The sequence below is a fragment of the Vipera berus genome (genome assembly GCF_964194415.1).
Source record: "Vipera berus genome assembly, chromosome: 2".
NCBI classification, from domain to species: domain Eukaryota; kingdom Metazoa; phylum Chordata; class Lepidosauria; order Squamata; family Viperidae; genus Vipera; species Vipera berus.
In genome coordinates, this window is record NC_138203.1 from 50,433,233 (window position 1) to 50,458,157 (window position 24,925).

The following is a 24,925-nucleotide window of genomic DNA, read 5'->3' on the forward strand; positions in this document are numbered from 1 at the left end:
ATGGTAGCGGCGGTGCCGTTTCCCTTCACCAATGTTACCAGAATCAGCCAATCTAATTTTGCATTGTTGTTGTTAGATGCGAAGTCGTGTCCGACCCATCGCGACCCTATGGACAATGTTCCTCCAGGCCTTCCTGTCCTCTACCATCTTCTGGAGTCCATTTAAGCTCACGCCTACTGCTTCAGTGACTCCATCCAGCCACCTCATTCTCTGTCGTCCCCTTCTTCTCTTGCCCTCAATCTTTCCCGGCATTAGGCTCTTCTCCAGTGAAATTTTGCATTAGGGAAGGGGTATTCAGGCTGCAAAGTGCACATAACTGTACTCTTCTGTCCAGAAGATGCTCAAATGTGAAACTATAGTCAAATCTAGGCTACCTTTTGAAGTAGACTTATATGCAAGATACAAATATTGGAATTGGGCTCTAGCCCTGAGTTCCATTGATCTGGATAGAGAATGGATTTACTCTGAACAAGAATAGCATAGTAAATCATGGCACAAAGCTGGGCCTTGATGAAAACACCTTCTGCTTTGGTCCTACGATAGTTGATTCCTAAAAAAGCATCTCAGCGTTTGTTGATTCCTAAAAAAGCATCTCAGCGTTTGTGCAAAAGAGTTTTGAAACCATGAGAACTGCTACCTGGTGTGCTGTCCTCTAACCCCTGCAGTGAGAGAGATGACACCAAAATTTTTGTGTCTTACTGCCAATAAAGAACAAGGCAACTGAGCATGGGTAACAACCTTTGTTAGAACTTACCATGTGACAATAAGGAGGGGGTGAAACATAATTACTTTTAAAAGTAACTATTCTAGAAAGTAAATAGTAAAATGCAACACAACCAAGAAGAATTGTTTAGTATATGAGAGTGCTAATGTTTTTTTTAAAGGGCCACATTATTTGCACATCCTTTCCCCATCTAGTTATAAGAACAAACACTTAAGGAGTTAGTCAACAGTGGAAATTTTCACACAATAGAAATAATTTATAGGTCAAGTTTGTACAATATTGGCTAAATCTGAAGTATGAAACACAAATATATTTATTTCAAATACTGTTAAGCTCCAACGGCCAAGTAATCAAAATCCCAATATCCTGATTTCTGTAGTCATCCCTTAGAATATTGTAGTTGTTGAATGGCTAAGTATATAGCGTGGAAGGTTGGGACTCTCGTATTTCCTACCAGTGAAGCCCTCCAAGACTTGATATACTCACTCTAACACTGATGCTTGATATAAGGCTGTAACAATGTGTTTTTTTTCTGGAGATTGAAAAGCAAAAGTGCAAAAAAACCAAACTAATTTCAATAGTGCAATGTCCTGGCCATGGAGCATAGATGCATGGGATTAGCTTATATAGTTGCTCTTTCCTTTGCAGACAGACCAGTTAAGTTTTATTTAAAAAGACAAGTAATATGTCAAATCCCCTTTTAACTTGTGGGAAGTCAGCTCCCCAGAGAAGGAAATATTAAAAGGGCAGGAAAATACATTTTCTAAAAAGAAGTTAAAGAGGCAGGAAAGCATGCCCAGTTTTTCTTAATAGCCCCAAGTCTCCCTCCCCCAAGCAGATACCAACTCTACAGAAATGCAGTTGTGATAATCTTGTCAGGAAACTGGGATTAGGAAGAAAGATCTCTAGAGCAGACATGTCAAACACAAGGCCCGGGGGCCGAATCCAGCCCACGAAGTGGTTTCATGTGGCCCGCGAAGCCATCCTGGAAACAGTGAGGGAACGGCCCCCATTGCCTTGGCCCTGGCCCAGAGACCCTCCTTCTGCCAGAGACCCTCAGATCTGTCCCACTCCTGCCCAGGCCCCCATAGGCACCCTTAATGAGAATGATTTATAGCTGGCCATGCCCACCCAGTAGGCCATACGCACTCTAGCCACGCCCACCCAGTAGGCCATGCCCACCCTGGCCATAACCCACCCGGCCCCCTGAGGGCAACCACAATGCTGATGCGGCCCTCAATGAAATTGAGTTTGACACCCCTGCTCTAGAGTCAACATCAGCCACAGCCCCAAGGAAGCAGGGGACATAATAGGACATACAACCAGCAAGAATCCTAGAGGGGCACACCTAGGCTCAGGATAGAATAGGTGACAAAGGGAATACAAAGCTTGAAACAGGAAATAACTCCAGACAATAGAGTCCAGGGGGTATAAAAACCCACTACCCACATGTGCTCACTCTTTCTTTTCCTGTTGGATCCATCTTTCTGTCTGGCTTTCCTCTGCAATAAACTACAACCTTCTTCCCAAAGCAGTTGCCATGTTTATTCCCCGCTTGGAGGAACCATAAGAAGACTTTTCTTCGTACAAACTTTTGCTATTAAGATGCAAATAATCAGTGTTGGTACATTATCAGATGACAGTGAAATGACTGTCAATTTTGTAAAAAAAATTGCCAAAGAAAATGCAATGCATTTGCAGACATGGCTCTCATCTACTGCAAATGGTGCATTTTGTTTTGGAGAAGTTGTAATTTTGGTATTATAGACAAGATTATTATAAAGAAAATGAGTATCTTCACGCCCAAGTTGAAGAATCACACAGTTTGTAAGTTTGTATAGAAATAATGGTAAAAGCTCATTTTAGCAGAACACAAAGGAATAGCAATCAAACCTAGCACATGAGCAGCAGGTTGGACTAGGAATAGGTCCTTTCTTCCAAGGTCCTTTCCTAATCTGTTATATTGTTACTGTTAAAATTTCTTGCCTGAAAATCTTACTTATTCTTACATAGAGGACTCTGTTCCCTCTGCTTCCATTATCTAGACTGTTCTGGCTTCCTAGAGATTCTAAACTTTAATCAGAGGCTTGGAAAGTCTTCTTAAACCTATTTCTTTTTCATTCCAGGTTAGCAATTTCTGCCAGAATACTCTATCCAATTTTGAAAGCTCCACTCTCTTTTTATCCATGCTCTATTCTTTGTCATACACCAGAATTTTTATTGTCAGAATGCATCCTCTGTGTCAGGCTGGTAGCCTGTAGTACTGTGAATGTCTATGAAGCAGGCACATTCACAAGTACTGTTGTTTAATTGCTAAGTTGTGTCCAACTATTTGCGACCCCGTGGACCATAGTATGCCACGCTCTCCTGTCCTCCATTGTCTCCCAAATTCATGTTCATTGTGTCAATGACACCATCTAACCATCTCATCCTCTACTGTCCCCTTCTCCTTTTGCCTTCAATCTTTCCCAATATCAGGGTCATTTTCAATCTCCTCATTAGGTAGCCAGAGTATTTCAGCTTCAGCTTCTGTATCTATCCTTCCAAAAAAGAGTCAGGATTGATTTCCTTTAGGATTGACTGAACTCCTTGCAGTCCATTGGACTCTCAAGAATCTTCTCCAGGACCACAATTCAAAAGTATCAAGTTTTCAATGCTCAACATTCCTTATGGTCAAACTCTCACAGTCATACATACTACTGGAAAAACCATAGCTTTGACTATACAGACCTTTGTCAGCAAGGTGATCTCTCTGCTTTTTAATATTCTGTCTAGGTTTTGCCATAGCTTTCCTCCCAAGGAGCAAGCGTCTTTTAATTTCATGGCTGCAGTCGCCATCTGATTTGATCTAGGAGCTAAAGAAAATAATATCTGACATTGCTTCCATTTCTTCCCCTTCTATTTGCCAGGAGATGATGGGACTGGATTCCATGATCTCAGGTTTTTTTAATGTTGAATTTCAAGCCAATTTTTTCACTCTCATCTTTCACCCTTATCTAGTACTACAAACATCTGAACAGAATCAGTCCATTTCATAAGTCCATCTCTGCAAAAGCTGCATAGATTCTAGAATCCCAGTTTTAAAGATTTCATGAAGGTCTTCATGGCACAATTATATTTAGAAAATATAAGCACAAACCTCAGGGACTATTACCAGAGATTGGCTGATACAAAATTGTCTTTCTTGGCTTCCCATTTTTGAACTGGATTATGCAAAAGTACAACTTCAAATTAATAAGATATCTTTCTCAGATGCAGAGAATTCAGTGTTGATTGCAGTTTAAGAATTGTTGAACAGATGTTTACATGTTGTAAAAACACAAAAGCAAGTTCTATATATATAAGGGATGGAATTATGAACAGAAGGTTTACATATACATGGTCACAGTTCTTGACAGATAAATACCAAAGACATGACAGATGGCAACAGTTCAGCAGCTAGTTCTCTTTTAAGATTTGCTCTTTTTATTGAGTAATTATATGCCTATTACCATATACATCCTTTTTCTAGTTTATTTTAGTACAATAGACAGAATATCAAAACAGAAACAGTAACAACAGTAAACTTATCATTAAAAAGAATTAAAACACTAAAACAAGGAAAAAAAGAAAAAAATCTCCAATAATCTTGGGAAAAAATAGCACAATTTAACAAATACAATACCAAGGGGATTAGAGTTGAAACAAAAATCAAATCTATATAATTTATGGTCAATGTTTTACATAAAATACTATGTAATACTGTATTGTAATCAGATAGAAGGAAAACATCTATTCTAGTGCCATTGTAAAATATTGTAACATGTATCCCAATTATATATTGTTTCTTTAATATTCTAAAATTCTAAAAACAGGAATGAATAAACCATGGTTCAAATAAGCATATTAGTATGAGTCACCTACTATGTTCATGGGGGCATATTTTCTTATAAAGGCATCTAGAATTTCAATTTTAGATTGCAAATCTATCTGCACCTATCTTGTTTCCACTGAACATAACAGCACTCAAGTGATACATTTACAATTACACACTTCTTCTCTGAAAACCCCTATGATTACTCATCCAATTAGTGACATGTGGAACAAGTTTCTTTTGATGGCCAGAATGATATTAAGTGCTATAATAACCCACTTCAAACTAACCTCTTAAAGTAGCTTAAAGGTAAACATTCTTTTCTGGAGCAACTTAAAAAAAATCCTAGCAGAAGACGTATTTTCCATTGCCCAATGCATATATGGTTTATAAAAAGAGAGCTAGGGAAGCTATACTACAGCAATTCAGCATCCTTTCTCATCTTAGAATGGACTAGCACCTGGATCAGCTATGCCCATTGGCTAGTTTCCGAGGAGATACCAAACTAGGAATTAGCCAACCACGTTGTAGACAAGCGGGTAGTGCAAACTGCCCACTTAATTTATGGCTCCGTGTGTTGCGTAAAACCAGAAAACTGGATTCAGCAAACACCAATTAAGTTAAGCATGGGTATCTTATATGAACACAATCACTAAAACAAATAGCACGATCATACTGAGGAAAAAATGGAACAGGACCAGGACTTCATGAACCCAGATTTAAATTACAAGCTACAGTATTCGGGAATTAACCTGCTTTCTGGCTTTGCTTCAGCCTTGGGGACTGCCTACGATCTAAAGCAGGGGTCTTCAAACTTGGCCCTTTTATGACTTGTGGCCTTCAACTCCCAGAATTCCTCAGCCAGGCACGAATTCTGGGAGTTGAAGGCCACAAGTCATAAAAGGGACATAGTTCCCTCACGTTGGCTGAGGAATTCTGGGAGTTGAAGGCCACAAGTCATAAAAGCGTCATAGTTCCCTCACGCTGGCTGAGGAATTCTGGGAGTTGAAGTCCACAAGTCATAAAAGGGTCAGTTCCCTCACACTGGCTGAGGAATTCTGGGAGTTGAAGTCCACAAGTCATAAAGGGGTCACAGTTCCGTCACGCTGGCTGAGGAATTCTGGGAGTTGAAGTCCACTAGTCATCAAAGGGCCGAGTCTGAAGACCTCTAATCTAAAGCATACGCAGTCAGTGGCCAGACTATAGGGAAGAGCTGCTGCCCGGTAGAAATTGCAAGAGGTTTTAATCCTTAATCTTTTCTTTAAAAGGGCGGGATTGCGCCCCAAACACTCCATCCTCCATCTCAGCTGCTTCCTCCCAACCCCGTTGTTTGAGGCAAGAAACGGCGTTCCCTCCAGGGTCGCTGGTTTATAGCGGAGAGCTATTTTCTTGGTTTTATGTCACGATGATTGGTTCCGATCTCCTTTCAACCCGCCCTCCCCCCCCGAACGTCGACGGGTCTGATTGGCTTTCACGAAACCCCTTCTTTCCTATGGGATGGAATCGGTGAGGCTCCGCCTTTGCTGTCTTCGCCCGGTTTGGGTTTGCCCCCTCCGGCCTGTGTGGTGCGCTGATCGGGCCTCGTTGCGTCGGGATGAGCTACGCTCTTTCTCCATGGAGACCAAACGCCCTGAGATTCCCGGCAGCGTCTTGGACGACCTGTGCAGGTAACGCTTCCGCCAAAAAAAACAAAAACAAAACAAAACCCAACAAGTTGGAGTGGCCCCTGCGGTCCTCCTCGTCCCCCAAAATGCCTGCCTCCGCCGCCGCCTCTTCAGCGTGGTAGCAAGCGGTCCGAGGGACCTCCACAGTTGCCTCGGTTTCAGTTAAATAATTTTAAATTAAAAGTGCTTGGACGGAGGGATGTTTGGGTATTGACCATACTCTGGGATGAGATCCATCCGTTATGCTGAGCCGTAAATGCATGAATTATTAAACAAACTGCAGTTGGCTGGATTTCCGCACAAGGTTAAGCCATAAACCATGGTTTATCTGCAAAAGGCGACTTGGGTTCCTGCAACCCGTTAAGCCAGCCAGATATTGTGGCTTTGTGCGGTCTGAACCTCCTATAAGATCCACGGATCAATTCTATAAAATGAATGCCGGTTTTTAGTTTGCGCCCCCCCCCTTTTGAGCACTTTTGCAGTTCTGTTGCGTTGTTCGCAGCAGATTTCCGATATTTTCCAATAATTCTGAAACTGTTAAAAAATGTTAATTTTTTTCTCCCTAACTTATTGAAAAATTAATTTTTTAAAAAAAATGGGGAATATCCTAAACCAGCTTTAATTAAGAAACTGATCAAAAATATTAACATTTATTGTGGAAGAGAACTAATAGAGGTGAAGTAACCATAACCTTATGTGTCTGAAGTGAAGGATAAAACAATAAAGGCCTGAGGCTAAATATTTTGGCTCAATTCTGACTTAAATGATTATAAAAATATTGATTAGATTTAAGTAGTGGTCAGGAAGAGTTCTTAGCTTGTTTAATTATATGAATACAAAGCTTTTAGTAATTAGCTTTCTGGATACTTACAGTTATATATATATATAGTGTGTGTGTGTGTGTGTGTAAATACATACATGCATACATACATATATATATATATATATACACATACACACACACACACACACACACACACACACACACATATATATGTACCGTATTTATCGGCGTATAACACGCACTTTTTCTTCCTGAAAATAGGGGGCAAATGATGTGTGCGTGTTATACGCCGATATAATGTTAATGACCCATAGTAAATACCGCACAGCAGCGCGAATGGATGTGATCGGCGGTGCGTGTTATACGCCGGTGCGTGTTATACACCGATAAATACGGTATATTAGATACTTGTTATTTAATTAAATTATTTAATTAAACTGAGCCACATTAAAAGACTAATTCTTTTGTTGGACAGGATGTTTCTTTAAAGGTCAGGGATGGAAAATGTAAAATAACCTCTGCCAAAGTTATACATTATTAAAGAAGTGTGATGGATGGGTTTGCAAATTTATTAAAGTTAGTATCAGTAGTTGGTAACCAGGATCTTAGAAGAGGAATTGCCTTATGGTAGAGAAAAGTTGAGATGTCTCTTGGGGTGTTCTTAGTTGGATACAAGTATGTAATCTAAAAATACATCTAGGGTCCATGAGATAATTTCTTGGAAAAAGTGTAAGTATAGAAAATACATTTAGTTAATGAAGCTGTAATTTAAAAAGGTGACAGCCCATTTAGAACTGTTTCAAGATTTTAAAAAATGCTGGGTGGCCCTAGTAGATTTAGTGACATATAAATGGAATAGGTAAATGCTCCCATTTGACATTATTAATAGTGAATGTCTAGTTAACTTTTGGTTACAATGAAATTGGCTTCTGACTGGTAATAACTTTTTAAAAAACTATTTATAGTGGATGGTTTAGGAAAATGGAGGAAAATGTTGGAAAACCAAAATTTTCTTATTAGAGCAGTATTGTACAGACTACAGATTTCCAAGATCTGATTTGTTATTAGACTCCTGAATTTTTCCTAGTTGATAAAAAATGCAAAATATTAATTTGATAATTTGTTCTAATAGTTTAATAATTACATTCATATCCCTCATTCTTCAGTTACAGGAATAATTTCTTAAATATTATATATTTTCAGTGTTAAGCTCAAAGATAGCCTGTTTTTACAGTAAATAATTCAAAATGTTGTTACAGCTTATCCTTATAGAAGAGATACATTATTTGTTCTATGGAAAACACTTGTATGGGCTACATCCCAGTAAGTAGGAGGGGCAAGGCAAAGAAAAATTCTGAAGCAGCGTAACTTCAAATTAATTTTTAAAATTATACATTAAAATAAGGAGCCAGTGTGGTATTGAAGTTAAGGTGCTGGCCTAGAAACCAGAAGACTCTTAAGCTCTAGGCCTCCCTTAGGCGTGAATGGCCCTGAAATCATGAGTTTGCTGTTTGGCCTGGGGACCCACAGTGGTATGGAGTACATCAGCTAGTTCAGGGGTCAGCAACCTGAAACAGTGAAAGAGCCACTCGGAACCGGTTCCCTCACAAAAGGAAAAACTGGGAGCCTCACAAAATGTGTGTGCATGTGTGTACTTGCGCACATGTGCAGAACAGGGTTTGACTGAAGAGTGGAGCCAAGGCGAGATATGCACCTACCCTGCATATTTGAATTGATTGAACTTTTTTAGTCCCACTTTTTTTTTTTGGACTGCACATGGCAGAGGACTGGGAGCCGCAGGAGATGGCTGAAAGAGCCGCATGTGGCTCCGGAGCCACGGGTTGCAGACCTGTGAGCTAGTTGGTTGGATTGTTGTTGCTAAGGCCTGGAGTCACAGTGAGTGAGTTAGATGGCCATATAAAATTTGTGAATGAATGAATGAATGGCAGCTAGGTGACTTTGAGTCAGTCACACTCTCCTGACTCACCTCACCTCACGGTTGTTTTTGTGGGGAAAATAAGAGGCAATAGTATTAGGTATGTTTGGTGATTTGAATTGATTATATATAGGTGTGTGGAAGTGGGATGAGGAAATATAATAACAGTTATTTTATTTTACTCTTTTGTCACATTAAACTGGACTGAATGGTCTCAGAGGGCATACCAAAGAATCGCACATGGTTGTGGGGCTGCCGGTTGTGTACCGTTTTCCTAAACCTAAAGAAATTGAATCTTCATATTTCACTAGTCTTGGTTTTGGTGGTATATTAGTTCTTATACCAAATTTTGGAATGCCTCATCACAGATCTTAGTCTCAGCCACTGTCATTTTGTCCAGCATTACTATAGTTTCCAGGTGCCTCAAACTTGCCTGCCTGAGTTTTAAATCGTTTTGCAACTTGGGCTTGTTTTATAGAAGTATTGGATTCATGTATGTTGTACTTTAACCATAGAAAATAACAAAATACTTATTTCTTACATTTATTTTTTACTTTTGACAGTCGTTTTATTTTGCACATTCCGAGTGAAGAACGAGACAATGCAATTCGCGTCTGTTTTCAGATTGAGCTTGCCCATTGGTTTTACTTGGATTTCTACATGCAGAACACACCAGGATTACCTCAGTGTGGGATAAGAGATTTTGCTAAAGCTGATATCCTTTCTATGTGATTTTGTTAAACATACAAATGATATTAAAACATAGATAGGAAAAAGGTTGCATTGGGGACGATATACAAACTACCCAGGGTAGGTGGGAATTTTGCAGCTTATAAATTTAACAACAACAACAAAAAAACCAATAATATACGTGCACTGCAGAAATAGAAGCAGGGGTTTATATGAAGACAAACAGTCACAGAAGAAAAAACACGCATTGGCTGATTATGTAAAAGGTAGCGAAGAACAAACATTGATGCAAATTAAAAATTGGAACTTAATGTACAGGAAACAAAACATGAACATCAAAATAATTTCATAAAAACATGAGCCGAATGCTGGCAGAGAAAAGTATTACATGGTCAATTTCTACAAAAGAGCAAGGGAAAGTGGATAAAGATAAAAACAAATGGAACATTTAAAAAATAAATAGTTATAAAATAGAATTAAAGATATTTGCATATATGTAACATCTAGACAGTATAAATTGAAACAAACCATTATGAAGACAATCAACACTCTACAGTCTTGGCATAAAATGTAATGCTTTTGAAAGGAAAGGAGATGAGTATGTATCCCAAGGCTACTGAAAACTTGTTATCCTGCTAAGTGTTAAGTTCATGCTTTATATAGCACACTGTTATCTTGCTGTAAGAAAGAAAATAAATGAAGTCTTATAACTTGAAAGTTCAGAAACTGCATATTAATTTTGAATAAAGCTAATAGTCAATACTTATGTTTTAGGACAGAGTTCCCCAACCTTTTTGCCTGTGTGGACCCGTGGAAGGGGGAAGAGGGGACAATTCTGTGCAGGAGGCTGGCAAGTGTGCCCGCTGCACATACAGAACCATCCCCTCTACCCCCCCGCTGGTCCACAAAGCTGCAAAGGTTGGGGGACCCAAGTGAAGATGTGTGTGTGTGCTTGCCACCATTTTTGCAGCCCTGTTCTGAAAGGCTCAAGTCCTGGTAGTGGACCGGGGGTTGAAGAGCCGTTTTAGGATATCACAAATCCATCAAGCTATTATTTTCTGTGATCTGATCTCTTACGCTGATTTCACCTGACTAAATAACGGTGCATTTAGCCACCTGAGAGTCTAGGACATTGGTCCCCAGCCCTCGATCTGAGGCTCACTACCAGGTCTTGAGCTTTTCAGAACCAGGCTGCGGAAGTGGCGGTTGAGTGTGCGTCTGCATGTGCACCATTTGCGCAAGCGGGCGCACGTGCCTGCTGCTCATGCAAGTGGAGCTATGCACGTGTGTGAGCTTGCCCGCTGCATGCAAACCATCCCTTCCCCCACCAAATTGCAAAGCTGCAAAGGAGCTATGGGCGTGTGTGCGCACTCGCCCGCTGCACAAGCAAACATCCCCTCTCTCCCCCCCCTGCCGATCTGCAAAGCCACAAAGGTTGGGGAAATCTGGTCTAGGAATTCATTCCAGATTAAAATGCTTAATGGGGGAGTGCTTTATTTGGGAAGGCATTATTTCCCCAGGTTGGTGGCTCATTGAGTGTTCTTCTGCTTTTGGTTTGAACTTACTGCTTTTCACTTTTATAATTTATTATCTATTTTATATATTTATTCAAATACCAGCCATTAAATATATTTGCGTTTTATGAAAACAATTGTAGCAGAATATCCCATTTCCTTTGAATTTGAAAACCCATTGTTTTTGTGTAAATATACAGGGGTTGGACTAGATGACCTCCAAGGTCCCTTCCAGCATTATTATTATTATTATTATTATTATTATTATTATTATTATTATTATTATTAGTAGTAGTAGTAGTAGTAGTAGTAGTAGTAGTAGAAAAATATCAAAGAACTAGGCAATAACCATAAGTTCATTACATTCTGCAACATACTTGTTAAAAAGGAATAGGATTTTTTTTTTACAAATTGTACTTTTGCTATTATGTTCTACTGTCATGGGTCATCAAAAGAGGCAGCAGAACAATTTTTTTCCTTAAAACTGAAATTGATCTAATCAGCTTCATCAAAAAGCATTATTAAAGTATCTTTGGAGCAACTATTGGCGACTAAGGCAAATCTCACTTAAGAATTGTATATTGGCCATTCAAAATAGCAACAGCACTGAAAAAGTAACATTATGGCCCGTCCTCGCATTTTTGACCATCACAGTGTCTCCAGGATTACATAGTCATGAGATCCTTTGTTTCATGAACTGCAGGGACTTGCTTAATGACAGAATGGGAAATGACATTGAAAGTCCATCATAGTCACATGATGCTTCACTTAATATCCCACTCTAAAATTGTTTCCCGCCAGCTTTTTCATGTCATAAACTTGATCAGATTACATAAACTGCCTTTTTTTACAACTTAATTCTCAGTGGTTTTAGAAATTGGTAAGGAATGTCTTGAGATTTTTAAAGTTCTTATGGTTCATTAGAACAGTTTCCCAACATTTTGACCCTGTGGAATGCATCTCAAAATGAGAGAAACTAGAATTGAAATTATTGTAAAATGGCTCCTAGGGGATAGGCTGTTAAAAAAAAATGTGCGCCCCCTTCCCCCCCTCCCTCGTGGCAGGAGAATCTGGTCATTATGTCCTTTGTTAAAGAAATTTTGAAGAGTTGGTTGAGAACAAATCATGTAGAGTTCTTTTTTTAAAGAAAGACAACAGAAATTACTTTTGCAGTAAACTCGGTAAACTGTAAATAAAAGGCTGATAAATGCATGGGGCTTTTGAGAATACAACTGGAAGTATTTGGGTCATGGGCGTACTTAGGAAAATAAAGAGTTAAAGGAAATTGCAACTTGTACAGATAACTAGGGCAAGTAACTCCACAGTTGGCCAGATTTCCCAAATTGTTTTTAATGATCATAGACATTCAATCCTATCCAGTAAACGAGACAGCAGAAGAACGATGTTTACTAAAGGCAGCATGCCGAAGGGAAGAGAAAAGCAGTAGAAATGTGGTTTAAAGTTTTGAGATGTGATTTAGTCGATGAATTTCCTTGACTCCCTATACTTTTCAGCCATTGCCCTTTTTTACTCCCTCAAGGCGAAGATGTGCAGAAGGTTTTAGATGAATGGAAAGAGTACAAAATGGGAGTGCCAACTTATGGTGCAATCATTCTTGACGAGACCCTTGAAAATGTAAGGTATTTTCTTTTTAGCTTTGTTGAATAGAATTGACAGATTTAACTCTTGACTTTCAAAGGCAATCAGCAAAAGCAGATCTTCCACATCTATTTCCCCACTGTAATAGAAGTATGTATGTTATCGGTTTCATTTCATTTTATTTATTTTTATTTATTTTTTATTTTAATTCCATTTATATCCCGCCCTTCTCCGAAGACTCAGGGCGGCTTACAAGCTTAGCAGTAGCCTTCATTCTATGTATATGCCTGCTTATTAGGGCTTTCATACACCCCCCAAGCGGCATTATTACAAAGTCAGCTTAATTGCCTCCAACAATCTGGGTCCTCACTTTACCTACCTCGGAAGGATGGAAGGCTGAGTCAACCTTGAGCCTGGTGGGACTCGAACCTGCACTAATTGCAGGCAGCTGGTGTTACTTACTTAAGTTAGTATCTAACTCTTTGTGAATGTTAACTGTGTGTCTATTTACCATGAGTTGATTTTTTTCCTTATAACATTTTAATTATGATTGAATATTTTTATGTTTTGCAGGTGCTACTGGTTCAGGGTTATTTAGCAAAATCTGGCTGGGGTTTTCCAAAAGGAAAAGTGAATAAAGAGGAGGCTCCACATGACTGTGCTGCCAGAGAGGTGATTCTGTTTATTATGTTGTTTGACATACTCCTGTCAGAAGATAGGAAAGGGATAAAAACATCCAGACAAACATACATTGCTGTTCTCCAAATTGAAGCTTTATAAATAATAATAGCATACGTATGGACATTTTTAGTGTTTATTGCAGTTCCTCATCTACTTCACCTGTCTGTTCCCTTATTTATATATTTAATAATTGCTTTATTACATTGCTTCTTTTTGACAGCTTAAATGGTGTTTTTACTTTTACTTTTACTTTTACCTCTTTAGCCTTTTCTATAGCAAATAGTTGGAATTAAGATTGCCGGAAGAAACATCAACAACCTAAGATATGCAGATGATACCACTCTAATGGCAGAAAGTGAAGAGGAACTAAAGAGCCTCTTGTTGCGAGTGAAGAAGGAGAGTGCAAAACTTGGGTTGAAACTAAACAATAAGAAAACCAAGATCATGGCATCCGGCCCTCTCAATTCCTGGCAAATAGATGGGGAAGAAATGGAGGTAGTGACAGATTTTATTTTCCTGGGCTCCAAGATCACTGCAGATGGGGACTGTAGCCAAGAAATTAAAAGACGCTTGCTCCTTGGGAGGAAAGCCATGGCAAATCTAGACAGTACACTAAAAAGCAGAGACATCACCCTGTCAACAAAAGTGCGTATAGTCAAGGCTATGGTCTTCCCAGTTGCAATGTATGGCAGTGAAAGCTGGACCATAAGAAAGGCTGAGCGCCAAAGAATTGAAGCCTTTGAACTATGGTGCTGGAGAAGACTCCTGCGAGTCCCTTGGACTGCAAGGCGATCAAACCGGTCAGTCCTAGAGGAGATCAACCCTGACTGCTCTTTAGAAGGCCAGATCCTGAAATTGAAACTCAAATACTTTGGCCACCTAATGAGAAGGAAGGACTCACTGGAGAAGAGCCTAATGCTGGGAAAGATTGAGGGCAATAGAAGAAGGGGACGACAGAGAATGAGGTGGCTGGATGGAGTCACTGAAGCAGTAGGCGTGAGCTTAAGTGGACTCCAGAAGATGGTAGAGGACAGGAAGGCCTGGAGGAACATTGTCCATAGGGTCGCGATGGGTCGGACACGACTTCGCAACTAACAACAACAATAGCAAATAGGAGGAAGTAGAGAGGGAAAAATAACTATTGAGTCTCTTGGAAAGCAGCATCTTAGTCACATTATTTGCACTGATTCTTGGTCTGTCCTTTCCACTCTTCTTCAGTTCTTTTTGCCAGCCAATCGGCTTTACGGATCTCACTGATTCTGCAGGCTTCTATTGGGCCCTCAACTGTACATTTCCCCTTCTTTCAAGGATTCTTTCTCCAACACTGTGCCTGCTTTCCTCCAGCAGCTTCAGTTCTTGCTTCTCGATACACAGTCTAGCACAACCACACCAACCAATCAACCAACAATCTCCTTTCTTAGCAGCTCTGCCCCTTATAAATCTTCACTGGAAGGCAAGCATGTCGGTTTAATGCATGTCTTCAATAGTCTGAGGATATTCTTACTGTCTTTATGGCTCTTGTCATGGACTTGACCAACTGGCAAAACCTCAGCCTTGGGGCTAAGTTACAACCCACTCTCAGTCTTGGCAATTCATCCTGCTGACATCCAAGCATTTTTAATTGAAAAGATTTTTAGAATACAAATATAATATTAAATATAAAGTTGGTGCTGACTCCTTAGCAAACTACATAAATACTGTATATTTTCTCAGGAATAGAATATGCATATTGTGTATTGTAAATGCAACATACTTTTATACTTTTCTACATTAAATAGATCCTGGTGCCTTCATTTGTGCTTTCTCTGTTCCAGGTTTCATTATTGCAAGTGATAAAATAATATCCAAATTTACCAAGTCTTTTAGGGTGTTTGTTTATTAGAGTTATCTCCTGCTAGTTGATTAAAATTTCCTGGGAGATGGTATGTGATTGACTCAATATAGAGTTAAGTAACAAGAGCGAGCAGTGGTGTCTAATCAGAGACAGTATTTCCCTTCTCCAGAAGCCATCACTGGACCTGACAGTTGGACAGCTTTCATCTAGTCTCCAACCTTCCCTTTCTTAGATTATTAAATCATGGTCAGATTGTAGCTTTAAAGATAAAGGTAAAGGTTCCCCTGCACATGCGTGCTAGTCGTTTCCGACTCTAGGGGCCGGTGCTCATCTCCGTTTGAAAGCCGAAGAGCCAGCGTTTGTCCGAGGACGTCTTCGTGGTCATGTGGCCGGCATGACTAGACGCCAAAGGCGCACGGAACGCGGTTACCTTCCCACCGTAGTGGTCCCTATTTTTCTACTTGCATTTTTACGTGCTTTTGAACTGCTAGGTTGGCAGAAGCTGGGACGAGTAACAGGCGCTCTCTCTGTTACGTGGCACTCGGGATTCGACCCGCCAAACTGCCAACCTTCTGATCGACAAGCTCAGCGTCCTAACCCACTGAAGCAGATTACCTGGTCGTCAAGTCAGGTTTCAGATTGGGACATAGTATGGGGATGGCTTTAAGGTTAATGCTGATAAAGGTTGTATAACCAACTTGCCTCTTCTTAATCTCTTAGCAGCTTTAATACTATCTATCATGATATTCTGTGTCAGTTCCAGGTATTAGGAATGGGAGACATGGTGTTACGGTCTTTTTCTTCCTATCTCTTGGACTAGTTCTAGTTGGTGTTGGTATAGAAAGAGATTGGCCCTTTGACGCCTTACCCATTCAATGTCTCAAGGTTCGAAATGAAACCATTTGTTGACAGAGTCTCTCTCAATATGCCAATGATACTTAGTTGTATATCTTGACCCCCCCCAGCTATCATGTCATGGTGCCTGGAAGCTTAAACTCAACCCTGGCAAGGCAGAGTGGTTATGGATTTTGGGGTCTTCTGGTATCTTTAGTTATGGACAAGGTTGCACTTTGTCCGAGAGACCTAATACGTAATTTGGAAGTTCTTCTGGATCCTGAATTCTGTCTGAGCAGCTATGGCCCAGATTTGTCTGGTTGCACCTATTACATTCTTGCCTGGACTGAGATTCCCTTCTCACAGTCATTCATGCCTTAAGCACTTCACATTTGGACTATTGCAATAAATTGCAACCATAGGGTTGAGATTAATAGCAGATCATACAGGCAGTCCCATAACTATTCAGGCTGTTATGGGTGCACCCGTACACCCATGTAACATATCTGCTATTTGAATTGCTAATTATTTATAGGTAGGCCTCAACTTATGACCAGCTGTTTAATTGTGACAAGCCTGGATTGGGTGCTTTATGGCCCATAAAACATTTATGACCATTATAAAATGCCGTGCAACACTCCACCCCCCCTTGCATGATTGTATTTTGGGTGCTTGACAGTCAGCTTGCCTTTATGATCAGTTGCAGCATCCTGTAATCACATGATCACAAATTGTTATGCCTTTTTGCTGGTTTCTGGCATTTTTTTTGCTGAATACCATCAAAAAAGCCCCATTCAGAACAATGGCTTCACACTTCTGATTGCAACGGTTGATCAGTGACTTTGGATTTGCGTATTGACTGTTCCAAAAAATTGTAAAATCAGATCTGGTCATGTGAGCACCTCAAATTACTGCATGATCATAGAAACACAACCGTAAATCCAGCCTCACTAAGTCAAGGCCTACCTGCATTTACATTATCTTATTATCACTGCGCTATTCTTGAGGTGCATATTCAAAACTAGAGGTACGTTCCTCCAGCAGAGGTGTGAGTGATACCTTTAGCTATTGGAAATCTAATTATTTGAAAAATCCACTAATAATAACAGTATGATTCATTTTCAGTTTCTGTTCCAAATATCCTTGTATTATATAATTTTAGTAGTTCTGCATATATCTTTTTTGTTTTCTTAAAACTGTAGTAAGGAGTTACAACTTTAGTCAGATAATATAACTAAGCCAAATTTTTAGAGCAAAAGTCTGCATCAGATTTCTTATTTTTTTCAACCTAAAACAATCATTGCTTTATTCCTAAAATATTTGCATAAATTGTATTCTGATCTTATCCCTTTTCAGGTATTTGAAGAAACTGGTTTTGATATAAAAGATTATATTAATAAAGATGACTATATTGAATTAAGAATCAACGATCAGCAAGCACGATTGTATATCATCCCAGGCATTCCAAAGGACACAAAATTTAATCCTAAAACAAGAAGAGAGATTCGGGTAAATCTACCTTTCAACTATAATTGAATGCTCAGATACTAGAAAATTATTCCTGATATAATTTAGCTGCCTCTATCATCAACAAGGGTACCACTACCAATATCTTGTATTCATGGAGCTTCCTAAAATATATTAGGTGGTCCACAATGAATATGCTGGCAATGATTTCCACTTATAAAGTGGTACTTCAATCTCATCCAGGTTCAAGATTCACTGAACTAAATCTTTAATTGTTTACCTGGTGCATCATTAATAAATATAGGTACCCATCTCACCAAAGTGATTCTGGGTGACATACAACAGTTGAGTAAAACAGCAGATACGTATTTTTTAATGTAGAATTTTATATTTTTATGTTATAAAAATGAATATGCAAACCTTGGGCAGAGAGAGGATAAGAATGGCCACCTCAACAATAGAACCATCAAACCATGTCTCTGATTACCTGGGAGCCCCAAACCTGATAACTTTTATTAGGCCTTGAGGGACTTCCACAGTGTCAACATGGATGGAGCTAATTAATTTTGGGGGAAAGCATGTTCGATATGGCGGGCACCATGGGACCTGGGACCCACCCAATATAAGTCCCTGGCTGATTGCACCTACAACATGCCTTCTCTGCCAGATTTAATGAAGTGGGCTGATGTGACTGAGGAGAGGTGTCACTCAGATAGCCCAGTCCCATGCATGAAGGGCTTTAGAGGTTAAAATCAGCATCTTGAATTGGACCTGGAAGCAAATTGGCAGCCAGTGTAGCTTGTGCAGCAGAAATGTAAAATATGCGGTTCTAGGGGTGCATATGTCCATGTCATTGCATTCTGCATCAACTGAAGCTTCTGGATATTCTTCCAAGGGCAGATCCATCTAGAATGCATTTCAGCAGTCCAATCTGGGGGTGACTATTCATTTATTTTCATAAAGCCATATTTATTAGAGATGAAGAAAATTGTTGTAGTGTCTCCTTTCTGCTTTGCAAACAGAAGGTAGGAGAACATCAAGAAGAGACAAGACTGCTTAGATTCTAAATGTTTTGAAATAATTTTGTAGCAGCCTTTTTTTACATTACAGATACCACTTGTTCAGTGACCATTCAAAGTTACAGTGGTGCTGAACGGGGAAACTTACAACTAGTCCTGAAAGTTGCAGCTGTCACAGTGTTCCGGTGATCATGTGATCACAATTCAGGTGCTTGGCAACTGTTGCAGAATTATGATGGTCAGTGTCCCTTGGTCACATGATTGCCATTTGCAATCTTTAACGGCTGGCTTCTGATAATAAAAGTCAATGGGAAAGCTGTCAGGAAGTCACCAGTTGAAGTCACATTATGTGTTTAACAACCATGATGATTTGCCAAACTGCAACTGGAATATTCGTCGTAAGTTGGTGTGGTCATGTGATTTTTCACTTTATAACCGCGTTGTTTAGTAATGGAGTTGCCAGTCCCAATTACCGGTTGTTAACTGAGGGCTATCTGTATTTACAATATTTGCTCGATTCAATATAAAGAATTCAAATTACTGTTTGGCGATAGAAAAGCTTCCTGAAGATATGCTTTATTTCTTGTTTAGAAGGTTAGTGGGAATTATTATTTATTTCTATCTATCATATCTGTAAAATGTTAAGTAAATCTCTTTTCTGTGTTTCAGAATATTGAATGGTTTTCAATTGATAAATTGCCTTGCCACAGAAATGACATGACACCGAAGTCGAAGTTAGGCTTGGCACCTAACAAGTTTTTTATGACCATTCCTTTCATCAGGTATGTTCAAAATGACAGAAGAAAATAAATCTGTTATGTTCCATTTCTGTATTGAGGATTTAAGGGTGGGGTTTTGAAATCCTGGTTCATAAACCTGAATATTGTTATTCTAATGTTAACTTTGCAGACCCTTAAGAGATTGGCTTTCACAACGGTATGGAGACTCTTCAGATAGTGACAATGGCTTCTCATCCGCCAGTAGCAGCACACCACCTAAATCCAATATAGAAAAACAGAGGTAATTCATTGTAAAACTGATATTTGCTTTCAAATATAAGTCAAGTGTTTTTCCCCCCTGTAAATGAAATGAATAATAATAGTTAATGACATTTACCTGATATCATTTATCAGCTTTCTCAATCCTGATGCTTGTTGGATTCACTGCATTTTCGGATTGCCATAATTGCTTATGCTTATCAAATACTACTACTAATAATAATAATCAGGATTCCTTAACTAGCCTAGCTATTTACCATGTCGATGAGAAATTGTGGAGTTGGTATAACAACATTAGAGCATCATCATTGTCTGTCTGTCTGTCTATCTCTACTGTATCTACCATCTATTATCTTCATTCAAAGCATTAACTGTATATAGTTAACTCAGTAAAGGCAGCTTTCATTTAGATTCTCTAGAAATTTAAAAAGAAATACCTGCAGTACAAATATGTTGTCCTGTCTTTGAACAAATGCTTCTCCAATTTGAGCATCTGTGAATTGACTATGTTGTATGTATTATGGAGCTATAGAGATCCTTATCTGCGTGCTGTATGTTAGGTAAAGGTCATTCATATTTTTGTGGTAATAATAATAGCCTCCAAATTATTGTGTTCACATTTTGGGATATCATTTCTTTGAGTCATGGCAGAATATAGCTATAGCTAAGTGGCCTTCACTGATATACCATGTGTTAATTGTATTATTTATCAGCATCTTTTAATACTGAAGCCATTGTCAATGAAAGATTAACTAAGATTAAAGATTAAAGATTAACATTTACAGTGTCAAGGTATATTCTTTACTTTTAGGTAACGTGCTGACTTATATTACAGCATGTAAAATAATAATGACCTGGTAGAATAGGCCAACATGAAACAGCTTTTGGCTGAATTCATAATTGGCTGAATGACCGTACTTGGAGACTAATAAAAATGATATTCAGTTGGAGAGCAGACTATCAAGTAGAATTGCTCAGAACAATGTCTTGGGCCCTTTCTGTTCAGCATTGTTCTTAATTACCTGGTTGGAGTCATTGAAAGATTATCAAGCTACAGGTGATACAAAGCTAGGAGTAGCTCCTGCTTTAGAAATGAAAGAGAAGATACAAAAACACATGAAATGTACAGTGAGCCAAAAAGAACAGGGTGAAATTTAACAAGGAAAAAGGCATCTGGAAACTAAAATAGAAAGGCATGAGTATAGACTGGAAGATACTTGACTTGGCAGTAGTACATGTGAAAAGGTTTGTGTGTTTTAGTAGATTTATGAATTGAGTATGAGCCAGCAATGTGATGTAGCTGCTAAGAAAGCAAATGTCATTTTGAAACATACCAACAGAAGCAAAGAGTCCAGATTATGGAAAATATTTTTCTCATTCTACTCTATTTTGGTCAGGCCTCACTTGGAATGCGTACTGTGTACCGTATTGGCTGGATTCTGTGACTCCGGAGGAAGTGGACAGGATTATGGGGAGGCTGAGCTCCACCACATGTTGGACCCGTGCCCTTCCTGGCTGGTTTATGCAGCCCGGGAGAGGACACGCAGCTGGTTCCAAGCAGTTATATCAGCTTCTTTGAGTGAGGGTAGCTTCCCTGCCGTCTTGAAAGAGGCGGTGGTGAGGCCTCTCCTCAAGAAGCCTGCCTTGGACCCAGCTGTATTGAACAACTTTCGTCCGGTCTCCAACCTTCGCTTTCTTGCGAAGGTTGTTGAGAGTGTGGTGGCGCACCAGCTCCCTTTGGTCCTGGATGAAGCGGATTATCTAGACCCGTACCAATCGGGTTTCAGGCCCGGGCACAGCACGGAGACGGCATTGGTCGCGCTGGTGAATGATCTCTGGAGGGCTCGGGACAGGGGTCATTCCTCTGTTCTAGTCCTATTAGACCTCTCAGCGGCTTTCGATACCATCGACCATGGTATCCTGCTGCGGCGTCTCAGGGGATTGGGAGTGGGAGGCACGGTCTTACAGTGGTTCTCCTCCTATCTCCAGGGACGCTCGCAGTCGGTGTTGACAGGAGGGCAGAGGTCGACCGCGAGGTCTCTCGTTTGTGGAGTTCCTCAGGGGTCGGTCCTCTCGCCTCTCCTGTTCAACATCTACATGAAACCGCTGGGTGAGATCATTCGTGGCTTTGGAGTTGGGTATCATCAGTATGCTGATGATACCCAGCTTTTTCTTTCGACCCCAAACCACCCCAGTGATGCCCTCAACGTGATGTCCCGTTGCCTGGAGGCGGTTCGGGTCTGGATGGGGAGGAACAGACTTCAACTCAACCCCGACAAGACCGAGTGGCTTTGCATACCTTCATCCCGGGTTTATTTGGATATTCCATCTCTTTCTATGGGGGGTGAATTATTACCCCCCGTAGATAGGGCTCGCAACTTGGGAGTCCTCCTAGATTCACGGCTCACCTTGGAAGATCACATGGTGGCTGTGACTAGGGGGGCTTTCGCCCAGGTTCGCCTGGTGCGCCAGTTGCGGCCCTATCTAAGCCGGGATGATTTATGCACGGTCACTCACGCGCTCGTGACCTCTTGTCTAGACTACTGCAACACTCTCTACATGGGGCTTCCCTTGAGGACCACCCGGAGGCTCCAACTGGTACAGAATGCAGCCGCGAGAGTTGTGTTGGGAGTCTCCCGATACTCCCATGTCACACCTCTGCTCCGTGAGCTGCATTGGTTACCAGTTGTCTTCCGGGTGAGATTCAAGGTGCTAGTAATGGTGTTTAAAGCCCTACATGGCAGGGGTCCGGAGTACCTTAGGGAACACCTGCTGCCGGCGTCTACTTCCCTCCGCCCTGTGCGTTCCCACAGAGAGGGCCTCCTCAGGGTGCCACCGGTCAGAGAATGTCGACTGGTGGCCCCCAGGGGGAGATCCTTCTCTGTGGGCGCCCCGGAGCTATGGAACCAGTTACCGGTTGAGCTCCGGACGGCGCCCGATCTTCGCTCCTTTCGCCGCGATCTGAAAACATACTTGTTCGAGCAAGCCGGCCTGGCCTGAGGGGGGATTGGTGGGGTTTTTACTATTTTTATTGGGGTTTTTAGTATGTATTAACTGTATTCTTTAATTGGGCATGTATTTAATTACCTTTTATCTTTTGTAAATTTCTGTGTTTTATTCTTGCCCTGTACACCGCCCTGAGTCCTTCGGGAGAAGGGCGGTATAGAAATATTAATAAATTAAATTAAATTAAATTATTTGATAGAATAGTCTTATTAATACAGTTGTGTTGTATGATCATAATTGTCTGCTGAACTTTTCTAAAAAGATGTTGTTTTTTTTAAACGAATCAGATCCAAACTCCATTATAGTCAGCAGGTGTTTACAGATACACCTGTGGGAGACCAATCAACAAGGCAGAGGCAATTACAACAACAAAAGCCATATAACAATCTTTTGGATATGCCTGAAGCTTTAAAACTAAAGGTGACTTTCTATTAAAATTGTTGTTAGATTAGGTTTGGTAAGAATTGACTTTTAATATGTTTTAAACATATTTTTTAATTTCTTGAACTTGCCTTTTAAATGGAACAAGATATTTTTAAATAAACTGAACACATTCATTGGTGAACTACTGAGAATACGTGGGCTAGAGGGATTGCTGCCGCCTTTATTGGATGTTGGCTTTTGGTGGGATGTTTTGGGGTTTACTGGGTTTGTTACCTTGCTTTTTTGTCTGAGTTTGATTCTGTTATTTCCTGATCTCTCTTATATTGCTTTGGTGTGTTGTTAGTTGCTCAGGCTCATTTAGAATTGGGCAGCATCAAATTAATTAATGAAAGTAAATAAACATACTTTGGTAAATTAGATGTATTTTGTTATGAAGATAAATGTATTTTAAAACTAATTATTTTCAGTTGAAAGCTGTCCTTTGTTCATTTTTTGTTGTTGTTGCGTTACTTGCTTAGAATGCACGAGGCAATGGCAAAAAGCAGTACCAAGATACTCCGAATCAAAAAAAGAGAACAAATGGAGTTCAGAGTCAGCCAGCCAAGCAGAATCAAACTTTGGTAAGATGCACAAAGGTAAATGCAAAAGGGAAAGCATTTTGAACTGGAATTGGGAATAATTTTTGCATCAAGCACTGTGTGTTGGTGACATTGTCTAATGGGTGCCCCAGCAATGGCTCCGGAAATGTTTTTCAGTGCTTTGATTGCCGAGATGGCTTGTGACATAACATAAACCTGGGTATTCAGCTCTATCTGTTGGCAAACAAAGCCTTTGTGCTCAACAGGTAGCTTTGGGGTATTGCTACTCTTAAGGACCACCCCACCTTTAACCTGGGCTTGATAGGAAAAATGGGGAATGTGCTCTGTTAATACCCTCTGAGAATGTAAGATGCGTTGAGAATATCTTGCAGTCTTTCTGGGATAGTTTTGTTGGGAGTTTTCTTGTTAGGCTGCTGCTTAAAATGGTGTAAAATACAGGCATTGATTATTAGTGAATAATTTATTTTTAGGCTGGTGAGGAAAAGAATCCCGCAGCATGAAATACTATTGGATAATTTTGTTATTTGGTAGTGTATTTGGTTAAATGTTCTTGGCTTATGGTAGGTCTGCCATGACTTATCTGTCGTCTGGAAAATAACTCCTCCTCCCCCTCCCCCTCCTCCCCATCGAATAAGAAAAGTGAATGGCAATTGGAAAGTTCACGATTGATTGAGGCAAAGGGAAGATTAAAAAGGAAGGGTTGCTTTCTGATTACAAGGGCTACAAGTACAATGCAAATTGTGAGGCTTCAAATGACACGTCTTGAGAGCTATGATTGTGGGAGAAGTAAATGAGCAAAGATACATGGGAATGTAATTTAGACGGTATTTTGAAGAATACCTGTTAGATCCTGTTTCCCAGGCAAGTGAATAAATCTTGTTTTGCAATTTTCTAGAATTTGTGATGCATTTGTTAGCTCCTTGCAACTGCATATTAAAATGTGCTTGCTTGAATTAAGTGTTTAAAATGTATTACTAGATGGGCAATTATTTAAAAATAAGTATTCATTTTCTTTTAAATAAAAAACACAGATGCAATGATTTAGGAGCTTGTAGAAAATTGGCATAGCAACAAAATAAAAGGGTAATTTTAGGTAATCCCTGAGTTACGAGTGTTCACTTAACGCTTGTTCAGAGTTATGCGACAAGCGCCCACTAATGTTTACGAGCAAGTCCGAAAATCACAAATATTGCAGCACCACGGCAATTGTTCGCCCTTACAAATGACTGGAGAGGCTCTGCAACATTTGCCCTATCCCCCCCCACACTCCCCACAACTGCTTCCCCTTCTCTTCCTGCCGCGCCAGATACATTCACCTTGCAAAATCTGTCTCTTCTCT

At 40.0% G+C, this 24,925-nt stretch overlaps 1 protein-coding gene across 9 annotated transcripts in view; it reads left to right on the plus strand.

Moving 5' to 3' along the window:
• The first annotated feature begins 6,125 nt into the window (after positions 1–6,125).
• Positions 6,126–24,925, plus strand: part of DCP2 (decapping mRNA 2) — a 76,804-nt gene continuing 58,004 nt past the window's right edge. For 6 of the 9 annotated variants that reach the window (XR_014024867.1, XR_014024868.1, XR_014024869.1 and 3 more), the window contains exons 1-9: positions 6,126–6,244; positions 9,525–9,676; positions 12,673–12,800; positions 13,338–13,436; positions 17,470–17,622; positions 19,269–19,381; positions 19,509–19,619; positions 22,891–23,023; positions 23,506–23,622. Coding sequence is in view for 3 of the 9 variants with exons in the window: in XM_081315731.1 (XP_081171857.1) it covers positions 6,192–6,244; positions 9,525–9,676; positions 12,673–12,800; positions 13,338–13,436; positions 17,470–17,622; positions 19,269–19,381; positions 19,509–19,619; positions 22,891–23,023; positions 23,506–23,607 (1,044 nt within the window). In the remaining 6 variants the exon portion in view is untranslated. The remainder of the gene's footprint in view (positions 6,245–9,524; positions 9,677–12,672; positions 12,801–13,337; positions 13,437–17,469; positions 17,623–19,268; positions 19,382–19,508; positions 19,620–22,890; positions 23,024–23,505; positions 23,623–24,925) is intronic. The other 3 variants (XM_081315731.1, XM_081315730.1, XM_081315732.1) reach the window with 2 other exon arrangements.